Source organism: Argentina silus (assembly GCF_951799395.1).
Source record: "Argentina silus genome assembly, chromosome: 13".
Taxonomy (NCBI): domain Eukaryota; kingdom Metazoa; phylum Chordata; class Actinopteri; order Argentiniformes; family Argentinidae; genus Argentina; species Argentina silus.
In genome coordinates, this window is record NC_139667.1 from 12,339,696 (window position 1) to 12,354,695 (window position 15,000).

Genomic DNA, 15,000 nt, shown 5'->3' on the forward strand with positions numbered 1-15,000 from the left:
GCACTTATGTACTCCTGGGAGGCTGGTGGGGGTGGAAATCGGAGGACGGGGCGTATCGTCATGCATGGAGCGGAATGAGGAGCGGTTTCAAACAGAAATCGGAGGACGGGTTCGTTTTAACGCATGGAATGGGATTAAACACGTGTGAAATGTGGAGAGGTAACATGTGAGCAATGAGCCCCTCCTTCTGCTTCCACCAGCCTTCCCTGGTACTGCCGTACATCAAATCAAACTTTATTCGTACAGCACATTTCATACAAAGATTACAACATAAGGTGCTTTACTGGAATAGGAATAAAAAAACCCAATTAAAAGACAAGACAAAACATAAGAGGATTACACTTACATTTACATTTTTGACAGTTAGCTGACGCTTTTATCCAAAGCGACTTACAACAAGTACATTCGTCTAAAGTAAGTGAATCATCTATACCATCAGTCATCATAAGCAAAAAAAAGGAAGGATTAGTTTCTTTTCTTTTACTTTTTTTAAAATTATTTTATTCGATGAACTGTACAGAGGGGTAGTGGGGGGTGAAGAGGTCTTTAGGAGGGACAGTCAAGATGTAGCCTGAAGAGATGGGTCTTCAGTCTAGGGCGGAAGATTGGTAGCAACGTGAGGATAGACGCGTGTAACAGTCACAGGAGTTAAAGTAAAAGCAGAGAACTGTGAGGACTAGAGAGACATAGTGCATCATGCATAGTCAATAAAAACTCACAAATGTAATAATAAAAAAATAATAATAATAATACAAACAAATAAGGATGAGCTAAAAGAACTGAATGACTAACAGACGGAAAGCAAGTACAAGCAAGTCAAAAGCATGTAAAAGCATGTAAAAGCATGTAAAAGCAAGGCTAAAAGGTTAACATTCAAAAAATGTTTTAAGAAGCACCCCCAGGTTCTCTGTGTACTAACTGTGTACTACTACACTACCACTACTGTAATATGTATGTGTGCTCCTAGGGGCCTCCAAGACGCCGGACTGTCCTCAAATAGAACACACTCCCGAACATCTGGAGGGCTCGTCACCTGCGAGAAGGTCACGGGTCCACGTGCTCCAGACACGTACCCCTCACCGCGCTACGTTGAGGAAATGGAGTAGCACGCTGCTGCCATGAAAAATACCGTAGTACCATACCGTAGTACAGCTGCATCCGAGATCAGGGTCAAACGTGGAAGTTGGAGGATGTGTGCGTGTGTGTGTGCGGTTGTTGTAGTCGGCTGGTACAGTAGGAGAAGGCAGTGAAGCTTGCTGCTCCCGCTTGGATTTGCATGTCGACTAGAGAAGTGCTGTGTCACACGGTGAAGCCGGGGGCTGTGCTGTGTCAGCAGTATGCTTGACAGAGAATGAGCATTAATTCAGCTCTCTCTCTCTCTCTCTCTCTCTCTCCCCATTCCTCCCAGCCCAAAGGAAAGGCACAGGAGCAGAGGAAAACAAACCCGCCCGCCTGCTCCTTGCAGAAGTCTCGGATGCTTTTTTGAACTATTTAAAAAAAAGAAAAAAAGTTTAACTCTTAGTCTTGGAAGTTTTAACAACATGTTTTTGGAGACATGAATTTTTTTAGAACATTATATCTGGCATACTTATGGATTAGGTCATTAATACTGATCGATGATGACCGGTAGGGATTAAGAGTTTTTGTAGACAATAGTTGCACAGCTGCATTCAGTTTCCCTCAGCCCCATATCGAATTAGTGGCCCTGTAATGAAAAGTAATGAGTCATTTAGCTGTGTTTTAACCAATTGCCACTTTATAAATAAAGCAACTAGGGGAATTCCTTCAGCGTTCTGTACCCCTGTCGTGCCACAAGGTCCGTTACATCTGTTATACTCCCTAGCACACAACCTTGCACACTCCCTAGCACACAACCTAGCATACTCCCAAGCATACTCCCTAGTTCACTCCTTAGCACACTCCCCAGTATACTCCCCAGTACACTTCCTAGCACAGTACACAGCATACTCCATAGTACACATACTAACACATTCCACAGCATACTTCCTAGTAGACTCCCCATCCTCTCCAAGTACATGTCACCAGCCTGCCTCACCCATTAGCAGATCCATGCTGCAGACCGTCTGGGTGTGAACCTGGGTCTCCTGCGCTCCACAAGACTGTGTTAGCCTGCTGAGCTAAAGCCTGGGCGTTAACTCAGGGAGCTGTCACCGGTCTTCAAGTCTCAAGCAAGGTTACAGTTGCAAGTATTTGATACCGTTCCTCATTCCCTTCCGTACATTACAATGAGCCCGTCCCCCGATTTCTACCTCCACCAGCCTCCCCTGGTCCACTCATAACACCATGAACACATGATACAGTACAGAACAGCCTTGTCCGGTGACACACAGAGGATCCAGGCCCTAATCATCCCTGACGTGTCCGGCGTAGGCGGTCGTGCGTCCATTCTGGGAGCAGACGGACCGTGCCAGTCACTCTGGGCAGTGTTTAGACCCATGTGGTGCTGTGCAAACAGCCAGGAGCTTTCCCAACAATTCCCAGAATTGGGGGAGAGATTATGGAATTAAAGGAAAGGGGATATTCTGTAATATGGATACGTGCTTTGCCAGTGGGAGGTCTAATGCCTGGTTTAGGGGAGATACTGTGACTGTATGACCAGGGGATGGTCTAATGCCTGGTTTAGGGGAGGAGATACTGTGACTGTAAGACCAGGGGATGGTCTAATGACTGGTTTAGGGGAGGAGATACTGTGACTGTAACACCAGGGGACAGTCTAATGCCTGGTTTAGGGGGGGGGAGATACTGTGACTGTAAGACCAGGGTCGATCTAATGCCTGGTTTAGGGGGGCAGATACTGTGACTGTAACACCAGGGGACAGTCTAATGACTGGTTTACGGGAGATACTGTGACTACAGTATAAGGACAGGGGATGATGTAATGCATGGTTTAGGGGCTGTATAATAGGGTAGGGGAGGTGCAGTGCCTGGTTTAGAGGTGATGCTGTGATTGTAAGGCCAGAGCATGGTCTAATGCTGGGTTTGGGGAGGGTGTAATGCCTGATTAAGGACGATGCTGTTATTCTTATGCCAGGGGGGTGGTCTTATCCCTGGTTTAGTGGACATTCAGTTTGCCTAGGGAATGGCCTAATGCTTAGGTTTAGTGGAAGTGCTGTGACTGCAGTGTCCGGCCAGGGGGAGATGTTTGGGGATGGTTTAATGCCTTGTTTTAGCTCCCATGATTCAGATCCTATGAGTCTGTGGGGCCAGGTTGGCAGGCCAGCTGTGGCTGAGGCTAAGGCTGTGGCGTCCCCCTGCAGTGGTCCTGTCATGTGCATCTAAGTGATTATCGAGGAGGGAGGTAGTGGTCCTCTGTCCAATCTCTCCTCTATCCAATCCAGCCTATTATCCCCCCAGCCCAGGCCTGATTACTGTAATTGAGAGGAGAGGAGCTCTCTGTTTAAAGGGGATTACAGGCCAAATGGGACTGGCAGACTGTGTGTGTGTTTGTGGGTTTGTTTGTGTGTGTATGTGTGTGTGTGTGTGTGTGTGCGCTTGTGTGTGTGTATGTGTGCGTGCTTGTGTGTGTGTGTGCCTGTCAGTGTGTGTCTGTCCAGGCCTGATCACAGACCTATTGTGACCCAGCCAAACTAAACTTCTCTCTATCTAGGACCCCCAGGTCAAGACCCACATGTGCAATCAAAACTGGATGTGTTTTGTTGATTGTTCACCGTACCTCAAATGAAAATGTGAAGGCCTTGTTTGTTACCCTTCAGAGTTGAAGTTGCACTTCATATGAGTTTGTTGTCAGTGGTTTACAGTTTGATAAACAAGATTGTACATAAACAAGATTGTCCCACTACTGTGTGTGTGTGTGCGGCGTTTTTGTGTGTGCGTGTATGTGTGTGTGTGTGCATGCGTTTTTTGCGTGTGCGTGTGTGTGCACATGCCTGTCCCACCACTGCCACTCTGGGTCCAGCTCAGTGTGATAGCCATTAGCTAACTCTTGTTTGTCACTGTGTGTGTGCGTGTGTGCGTGTGTGTTGCCGATCGCGGTTCCCCCCAGTACGCTGGTCCTCCTTCTCACACTCCCTCCGCAGCCTACAGAAACGCTCCGTTCTCCACACGGTTCCTGTCAGAGATATGAAATAAACAATTAAGCCCCCCCCCCCCCCCCCCCCCTCCCAAAAAAAACAAAAACTGACAGATACGAACGACTGTTTATGGAAATGAAAACAAAATCCGGTCGAATTCGATATGTAAATGGCACATCGTCAACGGAGCGATAATGTTGCTCGCTGCGACAGCTCTGGACTTTCAATAACATTTACTGCGCCGCTGACTCCTGTTTCTGTATGGAGGGATGGAGGCGTTGGTGAGATATGCAGATGGGGCGCCATGAATAACACATACAGTATTTATATGTCCACCTTTAGGGGAGCTGCTCCACCGAGAGACCCAGGAAGTGTTCTATCTCAGCAGCGATCAGATGTTGTCGTGGTTGACTCTCGTCTGTCGCTGGAGGAATGTATCGCACGTATGTTAGCACGTATGTGCCGGGTTGATCCCCTGTTTCCTAGATGTGAATATGAGCGTTAAGTGTGATATGCCACTGAACTGATTTGTGGTTTGCACTTGGTGGCTTAGGGGCATGTTTTGGTCTTATGTTGATTGTTTGTTTTTACATCTTGTAATACCTGCTGCTGTAAATGAACTCCCCCTTTGGGGATAAAGTATTACTCTACTCTACTCAACTCTACTTTACCGTACCCTACCCTACCCTACCCTACCTTATCTTACCCTACCCTACCTTACCGTCTTACCCTACTTTACGCTACCTTACCTTACCCAACCCTACCCAACCCTACTCTACCCAACCCTAACCTACTCAACCCTACTTTACCTTACCTTACTCTACTCTACCCTACCCTACCCTACCCTATACTCTACTCTACTCTACCCTACCCTACTCTACTCTACTCTACTCTACTCTACTCTACTCTACTCTACTCTACTCTACTCTACTCTACTCTACTCTACTCTACTCTACTCTACTCTACTCTACTCTACTCTACTCTATTCTATTCTACTCTACTCATGTACAGTATGAACTACTCGGAAACCCCTTCTATATGTCTAACCTGCTCTCCCGTGGCAGGTAGACAGCCAGAGTAATACCATGCTAGCACCAAACCTGAATGGCCAATCATGTTGTTGTGGCTCGCTGTGTGCGGCCACCACCACCACCACCCCCCCCCCCCATCACCACCACCACCCCCCCCCATCACCACCACCACCCGCCCATCACCACCCCCCCCATCACCACCCCCACCACCTCCATCATCACCACCACCCCCCCCCCCCCATCACCCCCACCACCACCATCCCAGCACTCTACAGGCCCTGATGGAATTGTAGAAGATAGATGGATACCGTTTTATTCATGGGACTATACATAATACTGTGTTATATGAATATGCTCACGAAATGGTATATTTTTTTCAGAAGCGTAGCATCTTTCAAGGCCGTTTGGGGGCTGGGCACCTATGAATGAACGATGATGTAACGAGACTTCTGATTATGAAATAAGTCTTTCCTGCGATTGGCGTTGGTCCTAATTGAGAGATGGATGATGGTCTCTGAGCGTTGGCATGGTCCTCTGGGGTCTGTATGTGTGTGTGATGCACACCACAGCGAGACTGACTTCACAGCAGGCCACATTAACAGAGTCATGGCGGGGGGGGGGGGGGGGGGGGAAGAGAGTCTGATTCTCTAAAAATAGATAATAGAAAAGTAGGCCAGGGTACATAGCAGGCAGCTGGCAGGCAGGCAGGCAGGCACACACACACACACACACACACACACACACACACACACACACACACAAACAAAGGAACAATACTTTGTTTTCCTCTGTAGTCACACCCAATGGAAAAAACCTTTTAGCTCGTTTGCTATTTTTGGAATTCCGCTTTCAATTAAAATATTGTAACCCATTGCGAAGTGTTTGTGTGTGTTTGTGTGTGTGTGTGTGTGTGTGTGTGTGTCTGTGCGTTTTTGTTTTCACAATGATATGATACAGTATTGCAGAAACTTTTCTCATTCTCCCCCTGTTCGTCCCCCGGTGCCCAGTTCTCATAGGTAATCTATTAATTGCATTACAGCACACACACACACACACACACACACACACTCACAGTGGGAGGCACAATAAGAGTATGATCATTCTGATTATTACATTTCTGCAGCTGCTTAGGGGAACAGCTTCATAAGTGTGGATCTCCGAAGCCTCAGCCCTGTGGAATAGCCTACGCCTACAGCACCTACCAGGGGAGGCTAGCGGAGGTAGAAATCGGAGGACGGGGCTCATTGTAATGCATGGAACGGAATGAGGAATGGTATCACGTGGGTTTGATACCATTCCTCATTCCGTTTCCATGCAATTGCAATGAGCCCCGTCCTCGGATTTCTACCTCCGCTAGCCTCCCCTGGTCTGCTCTCCTCTGCCGTTTCTCACATGCTCAGATCAATAATGGAAGACTCCCACCTCATCAGTCTCCTGTGCCCAACGTTGCAAAGTCAAATAAGATAGCGCTGGGAACGGATCGGAGGGGAGGGTGTGTGGGGATGGGGAGTTATTTGTATTCAATGTTTCCACAGATGAATGTCCTCGGTTTATTACATCAGATCTGTGCCTCTATCGAATCATCTGTGGTTTCTTTCTTCCTTTTTCCGTCTGCCCAGCGGGGTAGCAGCTGATTGAACACGGGTCGTTGAAGTTTGTTTGTTTACTTTTTTTTTTTTTCCTTCCGTTCGTTTGGCGCCTTTCACAGACACACAATTGACGTGACGCCTTTTGTATTCATCAGCGTACTCGTTTCGTATTTGGAAGCGTTAATGTGATTTAAGTCAGGGGTTTGATCAACCTACTTTCTCGAGGACCAGCCGGCCCGCTTGGTATTTGTTGGCGTCCCGCGTTAGCCACACCGTGATTCAGCTCATCATCGAGCCCTTGATCGATGGAGCTCGGTGCGCTCGGAATAGAACCACCCTGACAAACGGCTGCTGGTTTCCCGAATAGAACGCAGAGAAACCCTGTAGGCCTGTGTGTTCCGATCACATCGTATTGCAGCTAGGTGTGGGCATCCATGCATTCTAAACACTACTGTCGTGTTGCTAATGTGAGTCTTTATGTTGATTGATGGCCTGTTCCTGTCACGCACCTGCACCTGCTCCTCACCTGACCTGTGTTCTCCCCTCGCTCCACAGCGTCTCCTACAGTTCGCATCGTGCACTCCGGCCATGCGTGTAACATTGAGGAGGAGCGCTACACAGAGAGGGTATACACCATCAGAGAGGGAGAGACCCTGGAGCTGCAGTGTCTGGTCACGGGCCACCCCAGACCTCAGGTGAGTTTTCTATAGTAGGCCCAGACCCAGACCCAAACCCAGAACCAGAACCAGGGAGAGACCCAGACTTAGACAAAGGATACTGATTGCATCGTTTATGCTCTGACTGTACGTATTATGGACCAGAGATGTCAAACTCAGTTCCTGTAGGGTGAGTGTGTGTGCATCTGTGTGTGTGTGTGTATCTGTGTGTGTGTGTGTGTGTGTTTGTGTGTGTGTGTGTGTTTGTGTGTGTGTGTGTGTATGTCTTTTGTTCCAGCCCGGCACATCATGCCCACATTTTGTTCCACCCCCCCCCCCCCCCCCCCCACCCAACCTCCCCACACACACACACACACACACACACACACACACACACACACACACACACACACACACACACCTCATCGTCCCCTTCCTGTACAGAAGCAGTGGGGGGCTGTCAAACCCCCTCACACAGAAGCCTGTGTAGGCAGCACCGCATCACCACTCCCCATGCTGTTCTGTTCTGTTCTGTTCTGTTCTGTTCTGTTCTGTTCTGTTCTGTTCTGTTCTGTTCTGTTCTGTTCTGTTCTGCAGGCGTCTTTCTGTGTGCAAATGAGAGCAATCACACAGATTGAAGAGGATCTCCCATGGGGGTGGGTGGTGGGGGGATGGTAGAGGGGGGGTAGAGGGGGGGCGGGGAAGGGGGGTGTGTGTGACAGCCATAAGGGAAATAATCAGATGTAGCTGCCGGTACTTTACAGCAGAAGCTAGCAGTCACCAGGGAATCCGAGATTTACTCTGAAAGCACTGAGAGCCTCGGAAGAACACTCACTCAGAAAAGAGACTCAAACGGTTTCCCATGGAGCACATCATAAATGTGAATGCGTTATCTTTCATGACGATATATATTCCCCTTTTATAGTCGGAGAGAAAGGCATCTATGGATTTAATAGTGTGCTGTAGAACCCCCCTCTGTGAAAATGCGGGCTTTGAGGTATGCCAGCAGCACTGCTGGTTTGTATTAAACCTTTATTTATCCAGGGAAAACACCCTGAGACCAAGGTCTCCTATATGGGTGTGGCCTATCCACATATAAATCCAATTACAGAGCAACAAATTGAATATACAATACAGTAAAATACAAAATACACACAATAATTCAGTCAGGACACCTACGTCGCTTTTCAAACCTACCGTAGGTAGGTAAAAACACAGAGCGAACCTGCAGATGGAAGCTGGGGCCGTGGGTGGGACGACCAACCAATGTAATTCCCATAGCCAGTGGCGAAAACACTGTTTAACCATGGTGTACTGTTGCAAAACATGGCTCTTTTAAGCCTAGTCCCATGAAACTGTGATGTGTTTTGCTTTCTCTCATGGGTGGGTTCAGCTGTCTGTCACCTGACGGTCTGCTGCCCTTCTCCTTAAAGTGCCCTGCCTGAACCTACGTAAACTTCAATTAACCACACCACTGTGTGGGACCAAGCGCTCCAACCTCAGTCTACCCTGAAGTTTGTTCCAAGTCTGTAGAGGACAGTTGGCTAAAAGCAGTTTTTCTTGATTCTGTGGACACCCGTGGGACAAAAAGAAGCATGCTCTGAGAAGCGTGCTTGATCACTGCTGGGTCCCCATGACAACAATGTGAGGTAAAATGGGAGTTTTAAAAGAACTGCTTTATATACAAATAAAACGTAATGATAAGCCTGTCTCCAAGTCAAATATATATTCAATCAATCCAATCAATTAGACTGCCAAGAGGAAGTTAAAAAAAACAGATTTACCTTAGTTGGTATGCTAATGTAATTATGTAATTATACAATCCAAATGTGGAAGAAACCCAGAAGTACTGTGTACCTTCAGGCTTAGTGGAGGCTGGTGGAGGTAGAAAAATCGGAGGACAGGCTCATTGTAATGCATGGAACGGAATGAGGAATGGTGTTTGATATATGTGTTTGATGCCGTTCCAAGCATTACGGAGAGCCCAGCCCATGTCTACCTCCGCCGGCCTCCAACCACTCCAGATGGCTGCTACAATGAAGGGGCCAATGATTAAGTGTTTTAGTGAAGTAGTGATTGATTTCATGATTTTCCCTGCTCCGTACAACATGGCTGCATGTTCCCAGAGCGCTGGCCCTGGGGTGACTCGTGTGTCACTTGATGTCCTAGTGATTTCACCTCCTCACCTCAGTGGGGTGGATGGGCCTCTACCAGCCAGAGCGCTGGCCCCCAGGGGACGTGTCACTGATGGGGCTCCTGGTTGGAGTCCAGCCCTGGCGGCACCACAGGCACCCCCCTGGCATCCTGGCATTGGCTAGCCTGCCTCTCCTCTCCTCTCCTCTCCTCTTCTCTTCTCTCCCCCTCTCCTCTAGTGACAGAAGTGTTAGCCCCCGCTGGTGGGCCAGAAGCATGGGACCATTGTGCCAACAGAACCGTTGTTGTCTTCTCCTCTGTGTGTGTGCGTGTGTGTGTGTGTGTGTGTGTGTGTGTGTGTGTGCGCGTGCGTGCGTGCGCAAGCTGGACTGAAATTGAACTTGACAGAATAATTTTTTGATGACTGTATTTGTCGTGTTTCAGGAACAAATTCACATGAATTTTTTTCTCTAGTTTGTTTTTGCTGGCTAGGGAATACAGTATGTAGGTTCTCTACAACAACAACGTCTAATCTACTTTTCCATCTCCTCTCGCCCTCTAAAATGCTAATCATTCTGTGGTAGTCGGTTACTATGTGTACTATATTCAAGGTTTTCTGGTTTGTTGAGAACATTTCATAGAGCCAATCAGAGATAACTCTTCAACAAAGCAGGTCAGCAGAGGTCTTTGGAGTAGCCCAGGAGAGGAGATACATTCAAGCAAGGCCATGCAGAAAGTACCCAATCATCGTCCATTAGCAGGCAAGGACTGTAATTAGGACCATTACTCTAAAGAGACAGTGATGTGGATGGTGATGAGGTGATCAAAGTGACACGTGTCAGGGGCGGTTGTGTGTTCCTCTATTGATCCAGCCGTGGTATCAGCTTCGGCAGTTCACAGGTCATCTTCATCATCATCCTCATCCTCATCGTCAAGCTAATGGTGCCAATGTCTCGTCTCAAAATCTCTGGGCTTTGCCAGCGTCTGGGGGTCATTCCTCTAGATGAGCCTCATGTTAATGATGGAGAGACTAGAAAAGAAAGACTGTAGAAAAGAGAGACTGTCGAAAAGAGAGACTGTAGAAAAGAGAGACTGTAGAAAAGAAAGACTGTAGAAAAGAGAGACTGTCGAAAAGAGAGACTGTAGAAAAGAGAGACTGTAGAAAAGAAAGACTTTAGAAAAGAGAGACTGTAGAAAAGAGAGACTGTCGAAAAGAGAGACTGTCGAAAAGGGAGATTGTAGAAAAGCCCAAATGAATGTGAGGGTACTGTAGCTTCCTCAATGATGTTCACATAATGTTCACATAATGCCTGCACATTTCTGTTCTAGACCAGCACTCACACACAGATTCAACCCGAAACAAAATCCACCCATCATTGAGGCTGATGATTTGAAGTCGACGATTCTACGACTCATTTTGAATTACAGAATCAGTTGTGTTCGCGCTGGGCCAGAACAAAAATATGCATATACAGTATCATATGACTCTTCAGAACCTGAGTTGAGAATCCTCTGCTCTTAATAGTTATTGTCAGTCGTCACGGTGCGAGCGAACGTGTGAGTGGGCGTGTTTGGGTGTGTGTGTGTGTGTGTGTGTGTGAGCAGTCTGTCGTGACAAGGCAGGAAGGTATGTTAAGACAATCCCACATGTTTCTTTCAAGAGGCTTTTTGAACGAGGGAGTCTGCAGTTGTGGGGATCAGTAGACACCTGGTATTCTGGAGAGCATTCCCCTTTGGTGCACCAGCTGAGTTGAGGCTCTGCCTTCAGGCTTTCCTCTAATCATATCCTCCTCTAGTATCTCTCTCTTCCTCTATCTCTCTCTTCTCCTATCCCTCTCTCTCTTCTCCTATCCCTCTCTCTCTTCTCCTATCCCTCTCTCTCTTCTTCTATCCCTCTCTATCTTCCTCTATCTCTCTCTTCCTATCCCTCTCTCTCTTCTTCTATCCCTCTCTATCTTCTTCTATCCCTCTCTCTCTTCTTCTATCCCTCTCTCTCTTCTCCTATCCCTCTCTCTCTTCTCCTATCCCTCTCTATCTCTCTTCCTCTCGTCATATCCTCCTCTAGTCTCCTTCTCTTCCTCTCTCCCCATCTCTCTCTTCTACTCTAGTCTCTCTCTCCTCCTCTATCTCTCTCTTCCTTTTCCCCTCCCTCTTTTCCTCTAGTCATACCCTCCTCCAGTCTCCCACTCTCTTCTCCTATCCTTCCCTGTCTTCCTCTATATCCCTCTCTCTATTCATCCTGCATTCCCTCTCACTCTCCCTCTACTATCTCTCCTCCTATGCCCAGTTAAGATAGAACTATGCACTCTCTCTCCTCCTCCCCCTCCTCCCTCTCTCTCCCTCTCCCTCTCTCTTTGATATGGAAAGGATAAAGCAGACAAAGAGAGAGAACCTTGTTATATCACCCTTCCTCCTCTGTACAATACATCCAGCTAGCCTCTCTCTCTCTTCTATCTCACTCTCTTACTCTGTACTCTCTCCTCTCTCCCAGCCATTGTCCACACGCACACACACGCACACACACACACACACACACACACACGCACGCACGCACACGCACACGCACACGCCCAGCCAGGCAGGCAGGCAGGCCTGGTTCTGATCGATGCTTCCTTCACATGGGCCATAGACAACAAGTGTGTTTCTGCTGCTGCTGCTGCTGCTGGCAGCTCCACCAGGCTGCCTCATCTCTGTCAGCCTGTGGAGGCAGGCCTCTATAAATAGACCGGCCAATGGACACGCTCGCCTCTCTTTTCCCACACTGGAGCCTACGTCACTGCAGGGCTCAGGCAGAGAGGGAGGGAGGGAGGGAGGGAGAGAGGGATGGAGGGAGAGAGAGGGAGGGAGGCAGGGCAGGAGGGAGGGAGAGAGAGGGAGGGAAAGAAGGAGGGAGGCAGACAGGCAGGCAGAGAGGGGGGCAGGGAGGGAGGGAGGCAGGCAGGGAGAAAGAGGGAGGCAGACAGGCAGGCAGAGAGGGAGGCAGGCAGACAAGGAGGGAGGCAGACAGGCTGCAGGCAAGCAGACAGACAGACAGGGAGGCAGGCTGGGAGCGAAGGAGACAGGGAGGCAGGGACACAGGGAGGCAGGGAGACAGACAGGCAGGGAGGCAGGCAGGGAGGGAGGGAGGCAGGTAGGCAGGGTGGGAGGGAGGCAGGCATGCAGCTCCTTTCTCCTTCTGTCTCCATCTCTCTCTCTCTGTCTCTTTCTCTCTCTCCTACGCCAATCTGCTGACTACATACAGACCTGCAGGCAAGCAGACAGGAGGGCGCATCATCAACATCATTATCATGACGATGCCAATAATCATCATCATCATCACCATGGTGGCGGCGCATGGTTCTTTGTGTGTGTGTGTGTGTGTGTGTGTGAGAGAGAGGCACGGACGTACGTACAGAGAACAGCTACTCCCCGGGAAAGTTCTGGAACGTGTTTATTCATCATCACACAGCCTGTTCCTTCTGCTAGACAAGAATACATAGGCTGCAGTACAGAGGCTGGACTACACTATAGATTCAGAGTGGAGGGTGTTGGAGGAAGTTGGAGTTGGGGTGTGCACGTCTTTGAAATTAATTCTCAGTAATCTCTTAATCGGTGACTCGTCCACAAGTCATTAAACGGTACGCCTGGGAGTGTACAATGCTAATCTCGTTGATTTATTGTTAACTCTGTCCAGGCCCTCCCTCCCTCCCTCCCTCCCTGTGTGTGTGTGTGCGTGTGTGCGTGTGAGGTGTGTTAGAGGTGTGTCTCTGTGTGTGTGTGTGTGTGTGTGTGTGTGTGTGTGTGTGTGTGTGTGTGTGTGTGTGTGTGTGTGTATGTGTGTGCGTGTGAGTTGTAATTCTGCATGCATGGTTTCTCAGCCACACAGGGACCTACAGGTTTAAATCTGCCTCTCTGTGTATTTGCTGAGTCAAAGCTCCTGCAGTCTTACTCAAATAGAAATGTAGAGGGTTCAAATCGCCGAGGAGAAGAGGAGGGAGGCGAAGAGATGAGAGGAGCGGGGACATCCTATTACACCTCCCCTCTCTCCGACCGCCCCAACAGAAAGCCGCTGTCCGCCCGTAGCTAAACTCCATGAATTCCAATAGGATGTTCTTCCTAACCAACAGCAATATGTGTGTAAACAAACCCTCACTACCTCCGTCTTCAGCAAAGCATGAAATGGATTTCATCGTCCTCGCCATGAGAAGGTTATGACTCTGTTCGGTGCCGGAACGCCAGCGCTGTTATTCCTCTGCATTCAGAGCCCTGGGACAGACACGGAGCACAGGCAGGACATAGGAGGGGGAAACGCTGCCAATTAGCCAGTGAGAAGAGGGGTCATTTGTTGGGTGGTGGCAGTGGGGGGTCAATGACTCCTAATTACTCTCCCTCACATACCCATATCCGACACACACGTGTACACACGCACACACACACACACACACACACACACACACACACACACACACACACACCTCCTTGAATGGGAGATAAGCAGTCCAGCTAAGCAATTCAGTAGAACTAGCTAATGATAAAGGAGGGTTTTGTTGCAATGTAGGTCAGAGCCACACAGGAAGCCTTACACGCACGTGCACACACACACACACACACACACACACACACACACACACACACACACACACTTAGGGCCCAGCAAGCCAAGGCCATGCCAGGGCTGAATGGCCAATTTGCTCCACTTGTCTGCATGACTGGCAATGTGAGTGTACACAGGAGGCTCAGACACACACACACACACACACACACACACACACACACACACACATTCAGACTCTTCAAAGCTCCATTTGCAATTCCAAGACCTACTACTGCTTCAGTGGGCTAGAGGTGGCTGCGCTGCAGAAGCTTGCAGAAATGGAAGGCTTCTTCTTCTCTGATGGTAGATATGTAAATGTAGCATCAGTGGAGGTGCACAGGCTAGACGGACAGTGGGGTGCTCCCAGCCTCCCAGCCTCCCAGCCTCCCAGCCTGCTCTTAGATCACTCATGCTCTTTTACATAAGTAATGGTAAAGAGGAAGCATTTTGTCTTCTTTTAGCTCTATACTCCACCAGTTTGGATTTTAAATGAAACAATTACTAAGGGGTCAAAGGAGTGATTCTCAGCTTTAATTCGATAGGGTTTTCTTCAGCTTGGGTTCTCCATTTAGAAACTGTATAAGTACTTTTTTTTTTAAACATACTCTTCCTATTTCAGGGCTCCAAAAGTAGTGGGAAAAAATCAATTAATTTCCAAATAAAGTACTAAAATACTACTTTATATTACAAATAAAGTAATGTTTAGTATTTGGTGGACAATCCTTTGCATGCAATAACTGCCTGAAGTCTGCGACTCATTGATCCCATCAGACACTGGATATATTTTCTGGTGATGCTCTGCCAGGCCTGTAATGTAGCCAGCTTCCGTTGTTATTTGTTTTGAGGTCTTTTTGCCTAAAATCTTATCACCAGGAAATGAAGTGCATGTTCAATTGGATTTAAATCAGAAGATTAGTTTGGCTAGTCAAGAATTTTCTACTTTTTGGCCCTGAAAAACTCCCTAGT

At 48.2% G+C, this 15,000-nt stretch overlaps 1 protein-coding gene across 1 annotated transcript in view; it reads left to right on the forward strand.

Annotated features, from left to right (window-relative positions):
• The window catches only part of mdga2a (MAM domain containing glycosylphosphatidylinositol anchor 2a), a gene marked incomplete at its 5' end in the record, with an annotated part of 108,560 nt that overhangs the window by 23,456 nt on the left and 70,104 nt on the right, over positions 1-15,000 (forward strand). The window contains one exon of the mRNA XM_083683185.1: positions 7,228-7,367. Within this exon, the coding sequence (XP_083539311.1) occupies positions 7,228-7,367 (140 nt within the window). The remainder of the gene's footprint in view (positions 1-7,227; positions 7,368-15,000) is intronic.